The sequence below is a fragment of the Bufo bufo genome, chromosome 8 (genome assembly GCF_905171765.1).
Source record: "Bufo bufo chromosome 8, aBufBuf1.1, whole genome shotgun sequence".
Lineage (NCBI taxonomy): Eukaryota > Metazoa > Chordata > Amphibia > Anura > Bufonidae > Bufo > Bufo bufo.
The window spans coordinates 19,285,696-19,309,994 of NC_053396.1; the positions used below are offsets into that span (position 1 = coordinate 19,285,696).

At 46.3% G+C, this 24,299-nt stretch overlaps 1 protein-coding gene across 2 annotated transcripts; it reads left to right on the plus strand.

The window, feature by feature from the left end:
- Positions 1–5,644: 5,644 nt before the first annotated feature.
- Positions 5,645–13,658, plus strand: LOC120977158. Of its 2 annotated transcripts, none has more exons than XR_005773835.1 (9): positions 5,645–5,900; positions 6,063–6,236; positions 7,647–7,804; positions 9,148–9,346; positions 9,427–9,523; positions 9,606–9,777; positions 10,574–10,733; positions 10,901–11,019; positions 13,522–13,658. XR_005773835.1 is itself a non-coding variant. In XM_040404943.1 (9 exons), exons 1-9 carry the CDS (start codon positions 5,647–5,649, stop codon positions 13,573–13,575), a joined length of 1,380 nt encoding a protein of 459 aa, XP_040260877.1. In that variant the 5' UTR covers positions 5,645–5,646; the 3' UTR covers positions 13,576–13,658. The 2 variants fall into 2 exon arrangements, 1 of the variants encoding a protein (XP_040260877.1); XM_040404943.1 differs by having other exon boundaries at positions 10,574–10,726.
- Positions 13,659–24,299: the final 10,641 nt, after the last annotated feature.

The following is a 24,299-nucleotide window of genomic DNA, read 5'->3' on the forward strand; positions in this document are numbered from 1 at the left end:
GGTGGCTACATGCAGCCCATTCAATTCAATACTATCTTTATAAATGTATATTTCATTAGCTCCCCCTAGTGGTGGCTACATGCAGCCCATTCAATTCAATACTTTTTTTATACATTCATGTCATTAGCTCCCCCTAGTGGTGGCTACATGCAGCCCATTCAATTCAATACTATTTTTATAAATTGATGTCATTAGCTCCTCCTAGTGGTGGCTACATGCAGCCCATTCAATTCAATACTATCTTTATAAATGTATATGTCATTAGCTCCCCCTAGTGGTGGCTACATGCAGCCCATTCAATTCAATACTATCTTTATAAATTTATATGTCATTAGCTCCCCCTAGTGGTGGCTACATGCAGCCCATTCAATTCAATACTATCTTTATAAATGTATATTTCATTAGCTCCCCCTAGTGGTGGCTACATGCAGCCCATTCAATTCAATACTTTTTTTATACATTCATGTCATTAGCTCCCCCTAGTGGTGGCTACATGCAGCCCATTCAATTCAATACTATTTTTATAAATTGATGTCATTAGCTCCTCCTAGTGGTGGCTACATGCAGCCCATTCAATTCAATACTATCTTTATAAATGTATATGTCATTAGCTCCCCCTAGTGGTGGCTACATGCAGCCCATTCAATTCAATACTATCTTTATAAATTCATATATTGTTAGCTGCCCCTAGTGGTGGCCGCGTGCAGACATATATTTGAATGCATTCTCGGAATGCATTCCCAGGAGCGGACACTTATTATATATAATTTTTTTTTTTACTAATTTCTGATTCATTATGCCGCCCTAAAAGTGGAATATCCATAGGAAGAATTGTATCATAATGTAGCAAGTATGTAACAGAGATTTTTTTTAGATTATTGTACAGAGAGAAATTCACCGGAAATATGTGATATATTTCAATAAACCGAGTGTTGTGACATAATGTGGGTCTATAGAGTGCTGCTTTCTATACAGGGCTGTAATGACAACAGCGACACCTGCTGGTCACAAGGAAGTATAACCCTTTCCATGCCATATATGCAATAATTATTTACAAAAAACAACAACTAATCTCTAAATAATTTTAAAAATGTGAAAAAAATGTTATACGTTTCATATTCCTTTTTTTTTCTTTTTAAGCATGAATGTGTAATTTTATATATATATTTTTTTAAGCAGGAACACGTCATAGAAACACACATTATCGGAAATTAAACTCCCGTTTACATTAGGATGTTAGGAAGTGACGGTACTGTCCATAGAAACCAATTACATTGCCCTTTTGGCACATTTTGTTTTAATAAGGTCATTTTCTTTCTTTTTTTTTTCTTTTTATACATTTTACATTAAAACTGAGGCACACATTTAGTAAAGGTTAGTTCCATTTGCAAACATGCCAGTGACCTTGGGGCCCACGTTGTGAAAGGCATACCTACCTATAAGCAGGGAGCACAACTGCTATGGGGTTGGAAGACCAGCGCTGACTAAACTGCTAGCTTTGGAAATATCATAGAAGGTGCATGCGGCCTCCACTAGAGGGAGCTCAATGCCTAAAGATGTATGCAGCTCCCATCTGTATATATTCATATGTCGTTAGCTCCCCCTAGTGGTGGCTGCGTGCAGACATAATTATAACAAGCACTAATAAAACAGCCCCCCACACACACACACACAGGTAAAAAGGGGTCTATACTTAGTGATGCCACCATAGTTATATGGAGTCTAGCATCATAGTACTGTTAAATAAGCCTCTGTTAAAGGGGCTTATAGTGATCACTGTGTTACTGCCAATGGAAAAGGACTGGATGATCAGGGGTGTAGCTATAGGGGGTGCAGAGGTAGCAGTTGCACCAGATCATGGTGCCTTAGAAGGCCCAGTGTCATGTGATATTAGGGGCCCAGAAGCGTCAAGTTACGATAGTGTCAGGAGTAGTCCCAACTAATTCCGTACTAACTCTACTATGTTTAGGCCTTACAGGGGTTGTCCACCAGTGATGGTCATTTCGCACTGTTCGCCAGCGAACACATGCGAGCTGCCATCTTGACTCACCCGTCCGGCGATGCACAGGTAAGCCCTTACCTGTGACGGGAGCCGGTCTAAAATCAAATGCTGTCACCGGGAGCAGGCAGTTCAGAGAACAGCCGCCGGGGGCCTTCATCGGGCTGTTCTCGGTACTGCCTGCTCCCGGTGACCACATTTGATTTCAGACCGGCTCCCGGCACAGGCACGGGTAAGGGCTTACCTGTGCATTGCCGGACGGGTGACTCATTATGGCAGCCCGCATGTGTTCGCTGCGAACTGGCCATCACTGTTGTCCACTTTGGACAATAACTTTTGGTCAGAAGGGAGTCTGTGGCAGTGTTTTCCTGCAGCGCCACCACAGGGGAAATTAAGCATTACACAGTTCTCATTGCAATTTGCAATCAATGGGCCATACGGTCGTGTGCATGAGCCCTAAGGCTGGGTTTACACCTTCAGGTTTTTTAAAGCAGTTTTTCAAGACAAAACCAAGAGTGGATAAAAAAATTTAATAAAAGTAGATAAGTGTTCTCCGTTTATGATACGTTTTTTTTGTTTGTCTTTTTTATCCTGCTTTTTCATCAGATTAGCTCAATGCAAAGTTTAGCTGCAATTTGGTCAAAATCACTTCAAAAACCGCATGGTGTGAACACGCCGCCAGCTTTTTCTTGTAGCCCCCTGCACATCTCTCACTTGTACTGTGAACGCTTCAGCTTCCTGCGTCGTAACCTGAGGACCCGGGCGCTCAGCTGACACAGAGAAATCATTGAGGACTGTGCGGGTGTCAGGTACCGACCAATAAATAAACATCCTACAATGGGGCCACTATGCTGAAAAATGCAGCTTCGCCACACGTCGCGTTCTTTTCTGGGGCCGGCAGCCATTCTGGATGAGCCCCATAGAAAAGCTTTCTCCATGTTTTCTCGTATGAGGAGCTGGAGGGTCACAAAGGACAGTACCACAAGGGAAAGGTAGCACTGCTAATCCTGATCCATGAACGGAATCCAGAACTGCAGTAAAGACCGACACCGAAAGGCAATGGAGTGGAGTGACAAAAGACTATGGGTAACCCCAGGCTGAAATTGTTCTGGATTGAAATTAGAATAAATGGTCTATGTGTCAGAAACAGCGCCACTCCTGACCATAGGCTGGGGCTGGTATTGCAGCACAGCTCCATACAAGTGAATGAGGGTAAGCTGCAATACCAGACACAGCCTACAGAGGAGGGTGGCGCTGTTGGAGACAATTTCACACCCATGATTTTTTTCTAAGCTCTGGTGACCTGTTTAACTATTTCCTTTCCGGCATTATTTGTGGATGAGGCAATCAGGCTACTGGGTGGGGCTGGAGATGTATTAATTGATGAGATGGGAGCAGGTGCTGGTGTGGTGGGGACCTGGCACCTGTGTGGAGCCGTACAGAGGAGGTAATGCAGGGCCAGATGGGATTGAAGTGCATTTTACACTCACATTTTTTTTTTAATATGTGTTTTATCATTTTTCTGTGCATTTCTTAGGTTTTGTGCTTGATGCCCCACAGTCCCCCCCCCCTGTCCCATACTGAGTGTTAAGTAGAGTAGGTGTATTGGTTTAGGGGCTCTGGTCTGGATGGGGGGGGTCTCTGCTTTGGCTTAGGGACTCTGGTCTGGATGGGGGGGGGTCTCTGCTTTGGCTTAGGGGCTCTGGTCTGGATGGGGGGGGGTCTCTGCTTTGGCTTAGGGGCTCTGGTCTGGATGGGGGGGGTCTCTGCTTTGGCTTAGGGGCTCTGGTCTGGATGGGGGGGGTCTTTGCTTTGGCTTTGGGGCTCTGGTCTGGATGGGGGGGGTCTCTGCTTTGGCTTAGGGGCTCTGGTCTGGATGGGGGGGGTCTCTGCTTTGGCTTAGGGGCTCTGGTCTGGATGGGGGGGGTCTCTGCTTTGGCTTAGGGGCTCTGGTCTGGATGGGGGGGGTCTCTGCTTTGGCTTAGGGGCTCTGGTCTGGATGGGGGGGGGTCTCTGCTTTGGCTTAGGGGCTCTGGTCTGGATGGGGGGGGGCTCTGCTTTGGCTTAGGGGCTCTGGTCTGGATGGGGGGGGTCTCTGCTTTGGCTTAGGGGCTCTGGTCTGGATGGGGGGGGTCTCTGCTTTGGCTTAGGGGCTCTGGTCTGGATGGGGGGGGTCTCTGCTTTGGCTTAGGGGCTCTGGTCTGGATGGGGGGGGTCTCTGCTTTGGCTTAGGGGCTCTGGTCTGGATGGGGGGGGGTCTCTGCTTTGGCTTAGGGGCTCTGGTCTGGATGGGGGGGGTCTCTGCTTTGGCTTAGGGGCTCTGGTCTGGATGGGGGGGGTCTCTGCTTTGGCTTAGGGGCTCTGGTCTGGATGGGGGGGGTCTCTGCTTTGGCTTAGGGGCTCTGGTCTGGATGGGGGGGGTCTCTGCTTTGGCTTAGGGGCTCTGGTCTGGATGGGGGGGGTCTCTGCTTTGGCTTAGGGGCTCTGGTCTGGATGGGGGGGGTCTCTGCTTTGGCTTAGGGGCTCTGGTCTGGATGGGGGGGGTCTCTGCTTTGGCTTAGGGGCTCTGGTCTGGATGGGGGGGGTCTCTGCTTTGGCTTAGGGGCTCTGGTCTGGATGGGGGGGGTCTCTGCTTTGGCTTAGGGGCTCTGGTCTGGATGGGGGGGGCTCTGCCTTGGATTAGGGGCTCTGGTCTGGAGGGGGGGGGCTCTGCCTTGGATTAGGGGCTCTGGTCTGGAGAGGGGGGGCTCTGCCTTGGATTAGGGGCTCTGGTCTGGAGAGGGGGGGCTCTGCCTTGGATTAGGGGCTCTGGTCTGGAGAGGGGGGGCTCTGCCTTGGATTAGGGGCTCTGGTCTGGAGAGGGGGGGCTCTGCCTTGGATTAGGGGCTCTGGTCTGGAGAGGGGGGGCTCTGCCTTGGATTAGGGGCTCTGGTCTGGAGAGGGGGGGCTCTGCCTTGGATTAGGGGCTCTGGTCTGGAGAGGGTGATTCCAATGCCTCAGATTGAGGACCTACATAAACTGGTGTGATTAACGTTGGAAGATCTAGGACCTTTTTAGGGAAACTGTAGACAAAACAGTAGTATGATAGCGGGATTTATTATTTTTTTTTTTCTTCCCTGTCTTTTTGCGGTGGCATTGCTGCAGGAATCAAAGTAGATTTATTGCAAAGGTTGAAAAAGCCGTGGGTAAAATCCGCAGCACAAATCCGTTTATGGTTCCGTTTTTTAAATGTCTTCTGCGACACATGGCAGCGACTATACAACACTGTGCAGATTACAGCAAAATCAGCAGCACTTTTTGCTCCTTCTGCATTAGACGTGGACATGTCGACACCAGTCCTGTTTCCACGTAGAAAATTTACGCAGCATGTGAATGAGATTTGTTGAAATTTCATCCACCTACCTGACAAATGTGGATTTTCCATACGTGTGTGTGAACAGATCCTAAGCAGAACTTCTCGCAAAAGACGTTCCACCCACCATCCTTGGCCTTACATATGGCTCCTACAAGGTGCACTGCCAATTCCACCTCCGTGCAGGGATGCCAGTCTCCGAAAACCTCGGCCCTTGCTACCTCTATAGGAGGCGTTTATAGTGACCTCTCCCCCTCTATATTTTTTTCGATAGCCGCTGGGATCCTGAGAGCCAATGGCCCGCAGTGCTCCCATCTCCTTCCTGCTACTGTTCACCCTCTGTCTGTGGAGAGCCAGATCTGATACAGACCCCAGTAAGGTAGAGAAGGGGAGGACGCAGCTACAGCTGCTGCAGAACTTCGCTAAACATCCTCGCTATGGAGACTGCTGGAGAAGAGCTCTGCAGAGAGTGGACGTGGGATGCAAGCAGCTCAACGAGGAGGAGCAAAGCAGAATAGCTCTGGCCTTCACCCACTGTCACTTGGAGAGGTTAGTTTATTTTCTTATTACACCAGTATGAAATAATCTGATGCCCTAAAAGTAGTTGGAATAACTTTTTAAAGGAAAAGGGTTAAAAAAAAAAAAAAGTGTCCGTGTCACCCATCAATCAGAGTACTGACTGCTGTAATCTGCTGTATGCATCCTCTACAGATCAGGGCGAGACTTCCCGGTCTGTACGGAGCAGAGCACGGTGCGGGAGTGCACACACAGCATGGACCCTGTGGCATTCAATGCCTACACTGAGTTCTTCACCCATGCACACAGTATCTGCTACTACCTGCAGAACGAGCTGTGGCAGGAGGAGGCCCAGGACATCATCCTCAGGTAAGTGGCACTGATGTGGTGACAGCTGGCACCTACCTAAATGGGTTTGCATTGGCACGTTCAGACTATGGCCCTTTGCAGTTTTTGTGAATTTTCCTCTGCAGCCGTCGTTTGGCCCTTTTTTCTCGTCAGGAGCATTTACCCCTATTCATGGTTCGCCATGCTGGAGGGTGGCACCAATGATGGTCTGGCACCAAAAGTTTGTTGTGACCACCACAAATCTTAATATTATCAGATTACTTTATTACGGAGTTATTATTTGGTCACTGTATGTTGGTATTATTTAAAGTGGTTTTCTGTGACTCTTACGTTGACCTCGCATAGGTCATCAATCAGATCAGTGGGGCTCTGACCCTTGGTGTGGTCTCCTCACAGCTTACCAAGCACAGCGCCATCCATTGTATAGTGGCTATGCTTGGTATTGCAGCTAATCCTATTCACATGTTACCGATGACATCACAGGCCTAGGAAACGGCTTTTTGAAACCGCTAATCGGTGGGTGTGCCAAGAGTTGAACTCCCACCGATTTAGATATTGATAACCTATGTTGAAGATAGTCGGTATATGAATCCTGAAAACCCCTTTACCACCTTGCTGTTTTAAACAGACACCCAGAGTTAATGTCTGCAATCGGCGATAACGACGATCATAGACATTACACCCTTCAGATGCCGGGGTCAATTGTAACCATGGCAATCGGGGGGAAGCTTTTGGTTGTCTGTGAATGCCCTGATCTCTCTAAAGGTTTTAAAAAAAAATATATATATATATAATTTTAATTTTTTTTTTTTATTAAAAAAATAAATAAAAATTCTAATCGTCCACCGTCCTAAAAAATCATAGGCATCCATGCATCCCAAAATGCCCAAACTATTAAAATATAAAGGAATTTATCCCATACAGTGAACACCATAATGGGAAAAAAATATCTAAACGGCCAATTCCAAAAACGATTTTTTTTTTCTGTCGCTGAATAAAAAGTGATAGTCACAGTTCCTGTACAATAAATAAATTTTACATGTGTGTAGGATTGGACAACTATATGGAAGTGTTATATGACCAACAGCAGCACTGTCATTAGCCGGGTATTATCCTGTGTGATGATTGCGTTCTTGTGGAAATTCGTACACTGTATGACGGTACATCATATAGAAAATGGTACCGCCCAGGGCACCATACAAAGTAAGACTGGGTCGGAGTGTTACAGAAAAATCTTTCATCTAGAAATGTAAAATGTACAGTAAAGTGTCAGTTTTGCAGTACATAACCCAATGTGAATGACGCTGAGGTGTCTCAGCAGCGCCTTCTAGTGGTCTACTACGGTATTGAATCAGGGACATTTACAAAACTTTCCTGGTAAGAACTTATCTAAAACTTTTTTAGGCTCTGATTGTCCATGATTCCCTGTAGGCTGACCGTGAATTCTGACAGCGTCGCCAAACAACTGGAAGCGACAAACCTCATGGCGGGAGAAATGATGGAAGCTCAGAATGCCACACTCCAGTCGCAGGAGGAGATCCTACGCAACGGGCACCTGCTGAAGCAGACCCTCCAGGAGTCCACGATGGGTGCGTAGTTTACATTGGTCACAATAGTCGGTGACACTGACACCTAATCTTCTGTCACAGGCCACCACACTGCCTCTATCTCTGAGCCATGCTATTCCTATGGCAATATATATATTGTGGGTGGCTGTAGCCACCACTAGGGTTGTTTATACCTAGCTGTATATACAAGTGAGCTCCCCCTAGTGGTGGCTGCAGGCAAATACATTGGCACTTTGCATCCTAAAACTGGAGCTATAACCATAACCCTTTGAGGACGATTTTTCCATTTTTGCGTATTCGTTTTTTACTTCCTGCCTTCCCCAAACCATGACATTATTATTTTTCCATAGCCTTATGAGGGCTTGTTTTTTGCTTGTACCTTCTAATGGCACCATTTAATGTTGCATATAATGTAGGGGGAAGCTGGAAAATTAAATTTTAAATGGGGTGGACTTGGAAACCACCCCCCACACAACTCTGCCATAGTTTTATGGGTTTCGTTTTTATTAGGGGACTGGAACATGCAATTATTACATCGCGTCTCCCATAGACTGCAATGTATTACCATAGCAGTCTATGGGAGATGCAATACATTCCTATGGAGCTCTGTCACAGGCAGGGCTCCATAGTAAAGTATTGCTGTGGTAGCCTCAAGCCTTCCTAAGGCTCGAGTCGTTCAGGTCCCTGGAGTGCAGTGCTTCCAGGGTAAATTCTCCTCCAGATGCCATGGTAATTTGTAACCCCTCATTTCTGAGGGGTTACATGTACGGAGCATGTCCTCAAGGGATTAAGAGGGTTGTCGACCTTTTAGATAACAGTGGGGGTCTGGCACCTGATACGCCCACCATTCACACTTGTGGTCTGCCAGGAGCAGGACCATCAGTGCTGGAATAGAGCTGCTTTCAAGACGACCCCTCTAAGGCTGTGTTATCACTGTAAATGGAAAACGTGAAGCAGTTCCAGATCAAATGACACAGACACCTGATGGACCCCACTAACTTAAAATGGAGCCATGGTGTACGATGTTCTGATTGGAAGAATACCACTGCTTTTGTCCAGCAGAATGATGGACGCCATGAGAGAAACCTGACAGACCCCATTATAGTCGGCGGGGTTTGTTGGAAGTTGTTGGTCTTCATACTAGGACAAATTTGTGGCTTTTGTTGTTTTTGTCTTCTGATTCTTACACCGCAGCAGATGTGAATCTAGTCTTAAAGGGTTTGAGAAGGGGCAAGTGATAACCATGGCTCACCTAAGATCTAACCTATTTGCCTACTTTCTGCCACCACTTCTGGTCAATCAGTCCTACGACCTTCATAGTCCCCCATGGTTTAGGATTTCTCCGGGACTTCTCTGTATTCTAGGAGTGAGACAAGCTTTCCATGAAATGCAGCAGTCGGCCAGCGAGCAGCGCCTGCTCTTCTCCGAAATCTTTAACAGAATCACCTACCTGCACCAGTTTGTGGTGGGAGAGTCGAATACCCTCTACTCCTTCCTGTACAACCTCATGGGCTGTGGTGCAGTGTTCCTGGTGACCTCCACTCAGCGCACAGCTGGCGCCAGGTAATCCAGACCTCCCAGATACTCTGACACCAGGTATGTATAGGTAGCGTGGTCATCCTAGACCTGACGTCTCTCCACAGGCTGGTTCTGTTTGGTCTGGTGGCTGCCAACATCTATACAGAGAGGATGATCTGCTCCTATATCTTGGGAGGCTCTCAGCCCAGCTATGACCAGACGGTGAGGGAACTTTTTGGATTATGTACAAATAAAAATTGGTGTTTGAGTATATCTGACCTGCCGCATTGTGATTTGTGCTCAGGAGAGCGTCACCTTCTGGATTGGGATAGCAAGAAAGATCTCCATTTCCCTTGGGTTACTGGTTCTTCTTTATGTCTCCGTAACACATCGGGATATTCAGAAGCAGAGCTTGGAGGTGCTCCACGGACTTCAGGAGACTAAAGCTGAGCTGCAGAGCATTATACGGGAAGCCGGTAGTATACGCCTTGTCATCTTTCCTAATGTAATCTGTCTGTTCATCTTAAAGGGGTTGACCAAGATTAGAAAAAACTTGGCAGCTTTCTTCCAGAAGCAGCTCCACCCTCTACATGGCTTGTTTATTGTATTGTAACTCAGCTCTACTGAAGCCAAAGAGGCTGAGTTGCAATACCACTTACAACCTGTGGACAGGTGTGGCACTGTGTTTGGATGAGGGCAGTCATGTCTTCTAATCTTAGAAAATGGCTCTGGATTTAAAGGAAAAAAAAAAATGCTTATTTTCCAGAAACTGTTATCCTCTCCATTCACGTTAACTGGGCCGAGCTGCACTTGACACAGTGCTGGGAGTGGCACTGTTTCAGGCAGAACTGTAAAAATACCAGTGGCCTGCATGAAATATGTATGTACCAATGTGGCAGATGTCTATGGCCATAAAGTATCCCATAATCAAGGATCTCTGGCTGGGCAGTAGCATTGCTGTGGCATCCAACTGAAATAGACAGTTGGGAGGTGGAGTTTCAGGTGACCAATCGGTGTTTAGAACAAATTTTGATTATACTGATTGGCTGAAATCATGCTCCGCCCCAAAATCCATTTCAGCTGGATTCCATGCAGAATACAACACGCCCCAAAAATGGTAATTGGTGTCTACATCTGTTAACTAGTCTTATTTTAAGATGTCCTCCGTCTCATGACTCAAATCTGCATAATCTGTGGCATAGTTTGAGTTGTAAAAAATACAAAATTCTCTCTGGTATGAGGCTAACTCTACATATGATTCTTCCTCTATAGAAAAGCTGCTCAACAAACGCGAGAATTCCCAAGAGAAGTTTATACTGAAGGAAGACTTGATCTTTGGAGATTCTGGGATTCCCGATCCTTCCTTTATTCAGGAACTTCCCGGGGGCGACAGCCTGAGAGACTCCATGTATAGCGTACAACTGGGTGAGATGTAATATATCATATTTTCACATCTGATAAATCGAGCTGAATATGACTTGGGAGGGGGAATGAGGAATTGGGGTACGACCACCTGTGTGGTGGATAGGAAACTGCGTGCAGAAAACCTCCAGCAAAGTGGACGAAATTTCCAAAAATATATATTTCTCTCTTCCGAAGCACAAATTACAAGCACGCCAAGAAGAGGAGTTCGCTCCCGTTCACGTAGCGGCGGCCGCAGAAGGAGCTCTAGACCGTCGGAGCCAGCGGTATACAATGTCCCGGTAACACAGCCAATGGTGAGCGTGAATCGAGTTACATGACAACTCTAGTAAGCAATGTTGGATATAACAAAGTGCGAAGACTGATTTCCTATTATATCTCTATAGGGGACAGATCAGAGTTTGCGTCTAATACATAACTTCCCATTATACAGTCAGAATTAAAGTAGTGGTCCAGAGAATACTTACCTGGTCCCCGACGACTGTGTCCTCCCGGATCCCTCCACGGCTGTCACCGTATCTCCCAGATCACAACATCCCACAACGGGGAGGTGGACATGCAGACCTGCCCCCTTGCCATCACGTGTGGTCACCGTCACGGCCTGCTATTGGCTGCGCCCCCTGTTGCCGGATGTTGTGATCTGCACGACGGGGAGATGTTGAGACGGACACAGGTGTCGGGTACCAGGTAAGTATTCTCTGTATGAGGGACCCAGACATTGTGTGGGGGGGAATTTACAAATTAGGTAGGTGGGTGCTTATTCTCCTGTGGGGACAGCCCCTCACAGGTGACAAGCTTTTGCTAATGAGACAAATCAATTTGCTCATTCCTAAACCGTATGAGGGCTCATGCACATGGCCGTTCCGTGCATTGGGGACCGCAATTTACAGTCCCCAATCAGCGATGGACTGGCCATCGGGAGTACCGGGAGAATCCCGGTGGGCCGATCGAATTATGGGCCGGCTAGGGCCGCCATCAGGGGGGTAAAGCCGATACCCCAGTAAGGGGCCCGGACCCCGGGGGGGCCCGGCCGGTCCCGAGCCATTTTAATTTTTTTGCTGTCAGTGTGTTAACTTTAAAATCAGCGCTCATCTCTTTACTATCTTACACTGACTCAGCTCCAGTAACAGCAGGCAGTGTGGGGGCGGCGCTCACTCACTGACGTCACACGCCTGCTCCTCCCACTAGGCGGCGCAGGCGCGTGACGTCAGTGAGTGAGCGATGCCGCCCGCACTTGTTACTGGAGGCTGGAGGGAGCTGAATGTAAGGTAGTAAAGAGATGAGCGCTGTGTTAAAATTAAAGTTACTGTCTGCAGCCTGCAGGATACCGATTTATTAATGTATACTACTGTGAGTGGCGGGGAGGGGGATCTATGGATGACGGCACTGTTATAGGGAGGGGGATCCGTGGATGGCACTGTTATGGGGGGGGGTCTGTCATGTGGATGACACTTATGGGGGGGGGGTCTGTGGATGACACTTATGGGGGCGATCTGTGGATGGCACCATTATGGAGGGGGATCTGTGGATGACACTGTTATGGAGGGGGATCTGTGGATGGCACCGTTATGGAGGGGGATCTATGGATGGCACAGTTATGGGGAATCTGTGGATGATACATACCGTATATAACATCTTATGCTATATGTGTCATCCACAGATCCACCCCATGACAATGTCATCCACAGATCCCCCTCCATAACAGTGTTTTGTGGATGACACTATTATGGGGGGGATCTGTGGATGACACTATTATGGGGGGGATCTGTGGATGACACTATTATGGGGGGGGATCTGTGGATGACACTGTTATGGGGGGGATCTGTGGATGACTGTTATGGGGGGGATCTGTGGATGACTGTTATGGGGGGGATCTGTGGATGGCACTGTTATGGAGGGTATCTGTGAATGGCACTGTTATGGAGGGGTATCTGTGGATGACACATAGCATAAGATGCTATATACGGTATGTGTCATCCACAGATCCCCCTCTATAACAGTGCCATCCACAGATCCCCCTCTATAACAGTGCCATCCACAGATCCCCCCCATAACAGTGCCATCCACAGATCCCCTCCATAACAGTGCCATCCACAGATCCCCTCCATAACAGTGCCATCCACAGATCCCCTCCATAACAGTGCCATCCACAGATCCCCTCCATAACAGTGCCATCCACAGATCCCCTCCATAACAGTGCCATCCACAGATCCCCTCCATAACAGTGCCATCCACAGATCCCCTCCATAACAGTGCCATCCACAGATCCCCTCCATAAAAGTGCCATTCACAGATCCCCTCCATAACAGCGCCATTCACATGTTTTTTTTTTAGTGTGTTTGGGAAAAATAAAGTGGGCCGGTCTGGCTGAAGTCCAGGGCCACTTTATTGTCCCAGTCCATCCCTGTCCCCAATGCACGGGCAACATCCGTGTGGCGGCCAGGACGGATTGAGACCCATTCAACTTGAATAGGTCCGTCCACACCCTAAAAAAAAAACAGTACATGTTCTATTTTTTTGCACGGACAGAAACACCATGGAAGCACTCCGTAGTGCTTCTGTGGGCTTCCGTTCCACACTGCATCTCCCGGATTGTGGACCCATTCAAGTGAATAGGTCCGCATCTGTGATGCAGGGTTGCAGACCGCAATATGGCCACGGCCGTGTGCATGAGCCCTAACTCTGCATACAATGAGCTCCCCCTAGTGGTGGCAGCAGACGGACAGAATTTGTGTGAAGCGGTGCGTTGGAGCCGAATTAGATGAGTGCTTACTATAACTCCTTTCTTCCCTTTTTAGACTCCACGTTACAACCTGCGCAGCGGGGCTTCGATGGACCATTCTGAATTGTAAACTGCGTGGCCCCTGGGCTTTCTGATTCCCACCCTGCACTTAATGTGATGATTTCCGCTTCCAATGTGCAAGACGTCTTGAACTATTTTAAACTTTCATATTAAATAAATTTATATTTATACTTTGAAATTCTGTTTTCTCCAAAGCAATTCTTAAGTGACGGCACGCTGCTGCTTTTTAGGCCCCATCCTGATTATGTTCTTATGGGGAAAGCTGAGGTTTGTGTTAAAGGGTGTCTCCCATTCGAATAACTTTTCCTCTAACCAGAGGATAAGGCGGTAAGTGGATGATCAGCAGGGGCTGATCTGTTTGAATGGAGCATGTGTGTCCACCACTCCATTCATCTCTGAGACTACTGGAGATGGTGGTGTAACAAGTACTCCGCTATCTGCAGCAGCTCCATTTAAACATGGGAGCATTGGGACAACTCCTTTAAATTTGACGTGTTGTGTTAAACCCATCATTCAGCAGGATAAAAAGCACTAGGCCTCTTTCACACAAGCGAGTTTTCTGTCCCAGAGTGATGCATGTTGTGGATGGAAAGCATCCTGACCCATTCATTTCAATGGGTCTGTGTTTACGCATCATCTGTATTCAGAAAATATTGCAGCATGTTCTATATTGTGCATTTTCCATGCAGCCCTGGCCCCACAGAAGTGAATGGGACTGTGTGAAAAACAGAAGGAATCCAGATGCAATGCATTTTTCACTGATGTTGCTATGAAACGTGATCTCTCCCAAGGAAAGAGCACCATTTTGCTAGCGCCACCTTGTGGAAGTATCTCCTTTTTGAGTCAAAATATGACAAGGGAAGATGCCATATATCCATCCGTATACAGCCGTTTTGGGGTGCTTGCTCTTCACCGGTATAGAGAAGGATCTTTGGCTGTGTGCAATGTCTTGGACGCAGCTTAAGAAGGGCACACAAGGTGGCGCTAGCGTGATGGTTCTCTTTTCCTGGGAGATACCTCTTTGCATATTTTCCCATGGAGCTCTTCCAGTAAGGCTCTGTACAAGGCTGGTCTCTTTAACCACCTCAGCCCCCAGTGCTTAAACACCCTGAAAGACCAGGCCACTTTTTACACTTCTGACCTACACTACTTTCACCGTTTATTGCTCGGTCATGCAACTTACCACCCAAATGAATTTTACCTCCTTTTCTTCTCACTAATAGAGCTTTCATTTGGTGGTATTTCATTGCTGCTGACATTTTTACTTTTTTTGTTATTAATCGAAATTTAACGATTTTTTTGCAAAAAAATGACATTTTTCACTTTCAGTTGTAAAATTTTGCAAAAAAAAACGAGATCCATATAGAAATTTTGCTCTAAATTTATAGTTCTACATGTCTTTGATAAAAAAAAAATGTTTGGGTAAAAAAAAAATGGTTTGGGTAAAAGTTATAGCGTTTACAAACTATGGTACAAAAATGTGAATTTCCGCTTTTTGAAGCCGCTCTGACTTTCTGAGCACCTGTCATGTTTCCTGAGGTTCTACAATGCCCAGACAGTACAAACACCCCACAAATGACCCCATTTCTGAAAGTACACACCCTAAGGTATTCGCTGATGGGCATAGTGAGTTCATAGAACTTTTTATTTTTTGTCACAAGTTAGCGGAAAATGATGATTTTTTTTTTTTTTTTTTTTTTTTCTTACAAAGTCTCATATTCCACTAACTTGTGACAAAAAATAAAAAGTTCTATGAACTCACTATGCCCATCAGCGAATACCTTGGGGTCTCTTCTTTCCAAAATGGGGTCACTTGTGGGGTAGTTATACTGCCCTGGCATTCTAGGGGCCCAAATGTGTGGTAAGGAGTTTGAAATCAAATTCAGTAAAAAATGACCTGTGAAATCCGAAAGGTGCTCTTTGGAATATGGGCCCCTTTGCCCACCTAGGCTGCAAAAAAGTGTCACACATCTGGTATCTCCGTACTCAGGAGAAGGTGGGGAATGTGTTTTGGGGTGTCATTTTATATATACCCATGCTGGGTGAGAGAAATATCTTGGCAAAAGACAACTTTTCCCATTTTTTTATACAAAGTTGTCATTTGACCAAGATATTTATCTCACCCAGTATGGGTATATGTAAAAAGACACCCCAAAACACATTCCTCAACTTCTCCTGAGTACGGGGATACCAGATGTGTGACGCTTTTTTGCAGCCTAGGTGGGCAAAGGGGCCCATATTCCAAAGAGCACCTTTCGGATTTCACTCCTCATTTTTTCCTGAATTTGATTTCAAACTCCTTACCACACATTTGGGCCCCTAGAATACCAGGGCAGTATAACTACCCCACAAGTGACCCCATTTTGGAAAGAAGACACCCCAAGGTATTCCGTGAGGGGCATGGCGAGTTCCTAGAATTTTTTATTTTTTGTCACAAGTTAGTGGAAAATGATGATTTTTTTTTTTTTTTTTTTTTTTCATACAAAGTCTCATATTCCACAAACTTGTGACAAAAAATAAAAACTTCCATGAACTCACTATGCCCATCAGCGAATACCTTGGGGTCTCTTCTTTCCAAAATGGGGTCACTTGTGGGGTAGTTATACTGCCCTGGCATTCTAGGGGCCCAAATGTGTGGTAAGTAGGTAAATGACCTGTGAAATCCGAAAGGTGCTCTTTGGAATGTGGGCCCCTTTGCCCCCCTAGGCTGCAAAAAAGTGTCACACATCTGGTATCTCCGTACTCAGGAGAAGTTGAGGAATGTGTTTTGGGGTGTCTTTTTACATATACCCATGCTGGGTGAGATAAATATCTTGGTCAAATGCCAACTTTGTATAAAAAAATGGGAAAAGTTGTCTTTTGCCAAGATATTTCTCTCACCCAGCATGGGTATATGTAAAATGACACCCCAAAACACATTCCCCAACTTCTCCCGATTACGGAGATACCAGATGTGTGACACTTTTTTGCAGCCTAGGTGGGCAAAGGGGCCCATATTCAAAAGAGCACCTTTCGGATTTCAAAGGTCATTTTTTACAGAATTTGATTTCAAACTCCTTACCACACATTTGGGCCCCTAGAATGCCAGGGCAGTATAACTACCCCACAAGTGACCCCATTTTGGAAAGAAGAGACCCCAAGGTATTCGCTGATGGGCATAGTGAGTTCATGGAACTTTTTATTTTTTGTCACAAGTTAGTGGAATATGAGACTTTGTATGAAAAAAAAAAAAAAAAAAAAATAAGCATTTTCCACTAACTTGTGACAAAAAATAAAAAATTCTAGGAACTCGCCATGCCCCTCACGGAATACCTTGGGGTGTCTTCTTTCCAAAATGGGGTCACTTGTGGGGTAGTTATACTGCCCTGGCATTTTCCAGGGGCCCTAATGTGTGGTAAGTAGGTAAATGACCTGTGAAATCCTAAAGGTGCTCTTTGGAATATGGGCCCCTTTGCCCACCTAGGCTGCAAAAAAGTGTCACACATGTGGTATCGCCGTATTCAGGAGAAGTTGGGGAATGTGTTTTGGGGTGTCATTTTACATATACCCATGCTGGGTGAGAGAAATATCTTGGCAAAAGACAACTTTTCCCATTTTTTTATACAAAGTTGGCATTTGACCAAGATATTTCTCTCACCCAGCATGGGTATATGTAAAATGACACCCCAAAACACATTCCCCAACGTCTCCTGAATACGGAGATACCACATGTGTGACACTTTTTTGCAGCCTAGGTGGGCAAAGGTGCCCAAATTCCTTTTAGGAGGGCATTTTTAGACATTTGGATACCAGACTTCTTCTCACGCTTTGGGGCCCCTAGAATGCCAGGGCAGTATAAATACCCCACATGTGACCCCATTTTGGAAAGAAGACACCCCAAGGTATTCAATGAGGGGCATGGCGAGTTCATAGAAATTTTTTTTTTTTGGCACAAGTTAGCGGAAATTGATATTTTTTATTTTTTTCTCACAAAGTCTCCCGTTCCGCTAACTTGGGACAAAAATTTCAATCTTTCATGGACTCAATATGCCCCTCACGGAATACCTGGGGGTGTCTTCTTTCCGAAATGGGGTCACATGTGGGGTATTTATACTGCCCTGGCATTCTAGGGGCCCTAAAGCGTGAGAAGAAGTCTGGAATATAAATGTCTAAAAAATTTTACGCATTTGGATTCCGTGAGGGGTATGGTGAGTTCATGTGAGATTTTATTTTTTGACACAAGTTAGTGGAATATGAGACTTTGTAAGAAAAAAAAAAAAAAAATTCCGCTAACTTGGGCCAAAAAAATATCTGAATGGAGCCTTACAGAGGGGTGATCAATGACAGGGGGGTTGATCAATGACAGGGGGGTTGATCAATGACAGGGGGGTGATCAATGACAGGGGGGTGATCAATGACAGGGGGGTGATCAGGGAGTCTATATGGGGTGATAACCACAGTCATTGATCACGCCCGTGTAAGGCTTCATTCAGACGTCCGGATGCGTTTTGCGGATCCGATCCATCTATCAGTGCATCCGTAAAAATCATGCGGACATCTGAATGGAGCTTTACAGGGGGGTAATCAATGACAGGGGGGTAATCAATGACAGGGGGGTGATCAGGGAGTCTATATGGGGTGATCACCACAGTCATTGATCACGCCCCTGTAAGGCTTCATTCAGACGTCCGGATGCGTTTTGCGGATCCGATCCATCTATCAGTGCATCCGTAAAAATCATGCGGACGTCTGAATGGAGCTTTACAGGGGGGTAATCAATGACAGGGGGGTGATCAGGGAGTCTATATGGGGTGATCACCACAGTCATTGATCACGCCCCTGTAAGGCTTCATTCAGACGTCCGGATGCGTTTTGCGGATCCGATCCATCTATCAGTGCATCCGTAAAAATCATGCGGACGTCTGAATGGAGCTTTACAGGGGGGTAATCAATGACAGGGGGGTAATCAATGACAGGGGGGTGATCAGGGAGTCTATATGGGGTGATCACCACAGTCATTGATCATGCCCCTGTAAGGCTTCATTCAGACGTCCGGATGCGTTTTGCGGATCCGATCCATCTATCAGTGCATCCGTAAAAATCATGCGGACATCTGAATGGAGCTTTACAGGGGGGTAATCAATGACAGGGGGGTGATCACCACAGTCATTGATCATGCCCCTGTAAGGCTTCATTCAGACGACCGGATGCGTTTTGCGGATCCGATCCATGTATCAGTGCATCCGTAAAAATCATGCGGACATCTGAATGGAGCTTTACAGGGGGGTGATCAGGGAGTCTATATGGGGTGATCACCACAGTCATTGATCATGCCCCTGTAAGGCTTCATTCAGACGTCCGGATGCGTTTTGCGGATCCGATCCATCTATCAGTGGATCCGTAAAAATCATGCGGACGTCTGAATGGAGCTTTACAGGGGGGTAATCAATGACAGGGGGGTAATCAATGACAGGGGGGTGATCAGGGAGTCTATATGGGGTGATCACCACAGTCATTGATCACGCCCCTGTAAGGCTTCATTCAGACGTCCGGATGCGTTTTGCGGATCCGATCCATCTATCAGTGGATCCGTAAAAATCATGCGGACGTCTGAATGGAGCTTTACAGGGGGTTGATCAATGACAGGGGGGTAATCAATGACAGGGGGGTGATCAGGGAGTCTATATGGGGTGATCAGGGGTGATTAGGGGTGATCAGGGGCTAATAAGGGGTTAATAAGTGACGGGGGGGGGGGGGTGTAGTGTAGTGTAGTGGTGCTTGGTGCTACTTTACTGAGCTACCTGTGTCCTCTGGTGGTCGATCCAAACAAAGGGGACCACCAGAGGACCAGGTAGCAGGTATATTAGACGCTGTTATAAAAACAGCGTCTAATATACCTGTTAGGGGTTAAAAAAAACACATCTCCAGCCTGCCAGCGAACGATCGCCGCTGGCAGGCTGGAGATCAACTCTCTTACCTTCCGTTCCTGTGAGCGCGCGCGCCTGTGTGCGCGCGTTCACAGGAAATCTCGCGTCTCGCGAGATGACGCGTATATGCGTGACTGTGCGCAGGGCTGCCACCTCCGGAACGCGATCCTGCGTTAGGCGGTCCGGAGGTGGTTAAGGACAGCCAGTACCCTGCTTAGGGGTGTTGAGTGATGGGGCTCATGCACACGACCATATGTATTTTGCGGTCCGCCAAAAATACGGATGACGTCTGTGTGCATTCTGTATTTTGCGGAACAGCTGGCCGCTGATGGAACAGTCCTATCCTTGTCCGTAATGCGGACAATAATAGATGTGTGTTTTTTTTTATTTGTGGAATGGACATACCGAAACGGAATGCAACTTGTCATTTTTTGCGGACCCATTGAAATGAATGGTTCTTTATACGGTCCGCAAAAAAAGGAACGGATGCGGAAAGGAAATACGTTCGTGTGAGTGAGCCCGAAGGTATACCACACAGCAGTGTAGCTTATGCAGATTTCCGTGCGGTTTTTGCGTGTTACTTGCCGATTTGCCCCAGATCTCAGCTTTTGCATTGCTTGCAGATTTCAAAATACGCACAGAGTACGTGAAGCGTAGAAAATCTCCTCTACTTGGCTAGTCATTTATTACTGTGAATTTTCCATTCGAAAATCCACTCTTAACCCCTTCTACCCCGAGCCATTTTTTGCAAATCTGACATGGGTCACTTTATGTGGTAATAACTTTGGCACACTTATTTATCGAAGCCATTCTGAGATTGTTTTCTCGTGACACGTTATACTTCATGATAGTCATAAATTTGAGTCAATAGATTTCACCTTTTATTTATTAAAAAATCCCAAATTGACAAAATTTTGAAAAATTAGCAATTTTCAAAACTACTTAGATTTTCTGTACTTTTAAAACAGAAAGTGATACCTCAAAATATTTATTACTTAACATTCCCCATATGTCTACTTTGTTTGGATCATTTTGTAAATATAATTTTATGTTTTGGGGACGTTAGGCTTAGAAATTTAGAAGCAATTCTAAAAAAAATTAAGAATTTCCAAAACCCACTTGAATTTGAAGGCCCCCTGATGCACCCTTACAGTAGAAACTCCCAAAAAGTGACCCAATTTTGGAAACTAGGGAATAAGGTGACCGTTTTATTGGTACTATTTTGGGGTACATGTGATTTTGAATCGCTCTATATTGTGTTTTTTGTGAGGCAAGGTAACCAAAGAGTTGAGATTGTCTTAGATAGCGGCTCAATTTTTGCGGGATGAGATGACTGGTTCTATTTTAGGGGGTATACGCCTTTTTGATCGCTTGGTATTGAACTTTAAATGATGTTAGGTGACAAAAAATGGCTTTTTTGGCACTTTTTTTTTTTTTTACGGTGTTTATTGGATGGGGTGGATCACGTGATACATTTTATAGAGCCGGTCGTTACGGATGCGGTGATACCTAATATGTGTTGTTTTTTTCTTCTTATATAAAATCAGGGGAAAGGGATGTGTGTATGTGTGTGTGTGTGTATGTATGTATATATATATATATATATATAAATTTTTTTTTTTTATTAGTGCTGCCCATAATTATTCATACCCCTGGCAAATTTTGACTTAGTTACTTTTATTCAACCAGCAAGTAATTTTTGGACAGGAAATGTCTTATCTTTTGGTAGACACCCATGTACAAGAGGCATTATTGTGGAAAAAACATTTCTCAGCCTTTATTTACATTTGAGCAAAAAGTGTCCAGTCCAAAATTATTCATACCCTTCACAAACTGTCACAGTCTGTGGGAAAAATCAAAAGTTCTATACCATTCCAAATAGTCCAAGCTGTTCTAAAGCCTCCTAATTACCCTGATTAATTGGGAACAGCTGTTTTAATCAACTCAACAGGTGAAAAACAGCAGCTCTCTGCAGTTGGTTTGTGGACAGTCACGGCTAAGGGCTCTTTCACACCTGCGTTATTGTCTTCCGGCATAGAGTTCCGTCGTCGGGGCTCTATGCCGGAAGAATCCTGATCAGGATTATCCTAATGCATTCTGAATGGAGAGAAATCCGTTCAGGATGCATCAGGATGTCTTCAGTTCCGGAACGGAATGTTTTTTGGCCGGAGAAAATACCGCAGCATGCTGCGCTTTTTGCTCCGGCCAAAAATTCGGAACACTTGCCGCAAGGCCGGATCCGGAATTAATGCCCATTGAAAGGCATTGATCCGGATCCGGCCTTAAGCTAAACGTCGTTTCGGCGCATTGCCGCATCCGACATTTAGCTTTTTCAGAGTGGTTACCATGGCTGCCGGGACGCTAAAGTCCTGGCAGCCATGGTAAAGTGTAGTGGGGAGCGGGGAGCAGTGTACTTACCGTCCGTGCGGCTCCCCGGGCGCTCCAGAGTGACGTTAGGGCGCCCCAAGCTCATGGATCATGTGATCACATGGATCACGTCATCCATGCGCATGGGGCGCTCTGACGTCATTCTGGAGCGCCCCGGGAGCCGCACGGACGGTAAGTATACCGCTCCCCCGCTCCCCACTACTACTATGGCAACCAGGACGTTAATAGCGTCCTGGCTGCCATAGTAACACTGAACGCATTTTGAAGACGGTTCCGTCTTCAAATGCTTTCAGTACACTTGCGTTTTTCCGGATCCGGAGTGTAATTCCGGCAAGTGGAGTACACGCCGGATCCGGACAACGCAAGTGTGAAAGAGGCCTAAGACAAAGGAGCTCAGTGAGGACCTGCGGCTGCGCATTGTGGCTGCTCACAAGTCGGGAAAGGGCTACAAGGCCATTTCTAAATGCTTTCAAGTTCCAGTGGCTACAGTGCAAAGTATTATTAAAAAATACAAGATGTTCCGCACTGTGGAAAGTCTCAGGACATGGTCAGAAGCCAAAAGTGACACCTGTGCTGGCCAGGAGGATAGTTAGAGAGGTGAAAAAGAATCCAAGGATCACCACCAAGGCCATCCTGGTGAATCTGGGCTCTGCTGGTGGCAATGTCTCAAGGCAGACAATCCAACGGACACTGCGCACTGCTGGGTTCCACTTCTCCAGATAAGGCACACAAAAGCTCGCTTGGCCTTTGCAAAAGCTCATCTGGACAAAGAAGAAGACTTCTGGTCTTCTGTGTTATGGTCAGATGAAACAAAAATTGAATTGTTTGGTCACAATGATTCTTTCATTTGGCGTAAAAAAGGAGAAGCCTTCAACCCAAAGAACACCATCCCCACTGTCAGACATGGTGGTGGGAACCTAATGCTTTGGGGGTGTTTTTCAGCCAATGGACCAAGGAACCTAATTACACATACAAAACTTGATGTCATGTCACTTGTCCCGACGCGTTTCCCCTTTCAGTTACAGGAAAGGTTCGTCAGGGGACACAAGTGTAAATGTGTGTCACAGATGGACACAAAATACAAAACAAAAACTGGAGAACCCCCAAGTCAGTATCCGTCAGCAAGAGGTGCCACAATATACAAATAGCCAATAGGCTGATTATAAGGAGACCAGTATGATACTTATCTGGTGACGAGCTTTCGGTTCATGCTGATAGATCAGGGATGTCTGGCTTGGGGGGCAAAAAGTGATGTCGGGACAAGTGACATGACATCAAGTTTTGTATGTGTAATGTACTCGGCTTATACAAGGACCCAGACATCCATATGGGTTAGTATACCAAGGGCGTTATAAGGACAGGCAGCTGAGGCACGTGGACAGAGTGCTCCTACCATCAAGGTGCATCTCTGGGCTGAGGACAGTTTGAGGAATATCTCAGGGACAGACACTGATACCCGGACGTGTTGCCCCTTTCCTCTTCCATCAGCACCAGCCCTTTGCCAGGTCCTCAATTGCTCTTTTTGGGTCTATTCGTATTTGTCCATGTCTAATTTTGGGTCCCCTTGATAGGGATCTCCACTTTAAATAACTCTAAATAAATGTTATATTTTAGGTAGTTGTTTTCAGTGATCGCAGCCACCCTCCAAGTTCCGAAAGCAAAACTCCCACAGTGACTAATGGAGAGCATGTGTGGTGTGCCGTCCCTCAAGGCCCAGTTCTAGATATAGGAGTGGGTCCCAGAGGTAGGACCTGCACCTACCTGACATTAATGGCATATCCTAGCGATATGCCATCAATGTCCCCAGTGGGCCACCCCATATAACCCAAAACTTTATACCTTTACTTTACTCAAATTGCAGCATCAGTGAGAACATGGGGATTTCCAGAAGTGAAATACTGACAACCCTTAGGACAGGCTGCGGCCTCTTCCTAGGCCAGTGACATAGCTTTCACTGGTCCCAAAGCCTAGGCGCAGCTCAATGGGGCTGAGCTGCGATACCACACACAGCCACTATACAAGGGCCGGCGCTGTGCTTGGTATACTGTGAGGAGGCCGGAGCCTCTTCACACAGCGCCATGGTTCGGGTGTCGGATTCCAACCAATCAGATATTAATCGCCTATCCTGAGGATAGCCCATCAATACTGAACTGGAAGACCCCCTTTTAAAGGGGTTTTCCAGGCTTTTAATATTGATGACGTCAATAGGTCATCAATATCAGATCAGCGGGGTCCGACACCCAAGGAAAACCCCTTTTAAGTGGAAGCTACATTGGGGCCGCAGTCACAGATTCCATCTTGCATACAGCTCAGCCCAAATTAATGGGCCCAGACCAGTGATACCCAACCTGCGGCTCTCCGGCTGTTGTAGGCTGTCCGAGCATGATGGGAGTTGTAGTTTTGCAACAGCTGCAGGACCACAGGTTGGGCATCCCTGGCCCAGAACATGTGACCGATGAACGAGACATCATTGGCCTAG

What these genes read in the sequence shown, in the direction of transcription:
- LOC120977158 (XM_040404943.1), top strand. Translation starts at nt 5,647, where the DNA reads ATGGCCCGCAGTGCTCCCATCTCCTTCCTGCTACTGTTCACCCTCTGT. An exon ending in CCTCCAGGAGTCCACGATGG is followed by an intron (nt 7,805 to 9,147) that starts GTGCGTAGTTTA and finishes TCTGTATTCTAG; the next exon opens with GAGTGAGACAAGCTTTCCAT. An exon ending in GAGCATTATACGGGAAGCCG is followed by an intron (nt 9,778 to 10,573) that starts GTAGTATACGCC and finishes CTTCCTCTATAG; the next exon opens with AAAAGCTGCTCAACAAACGC.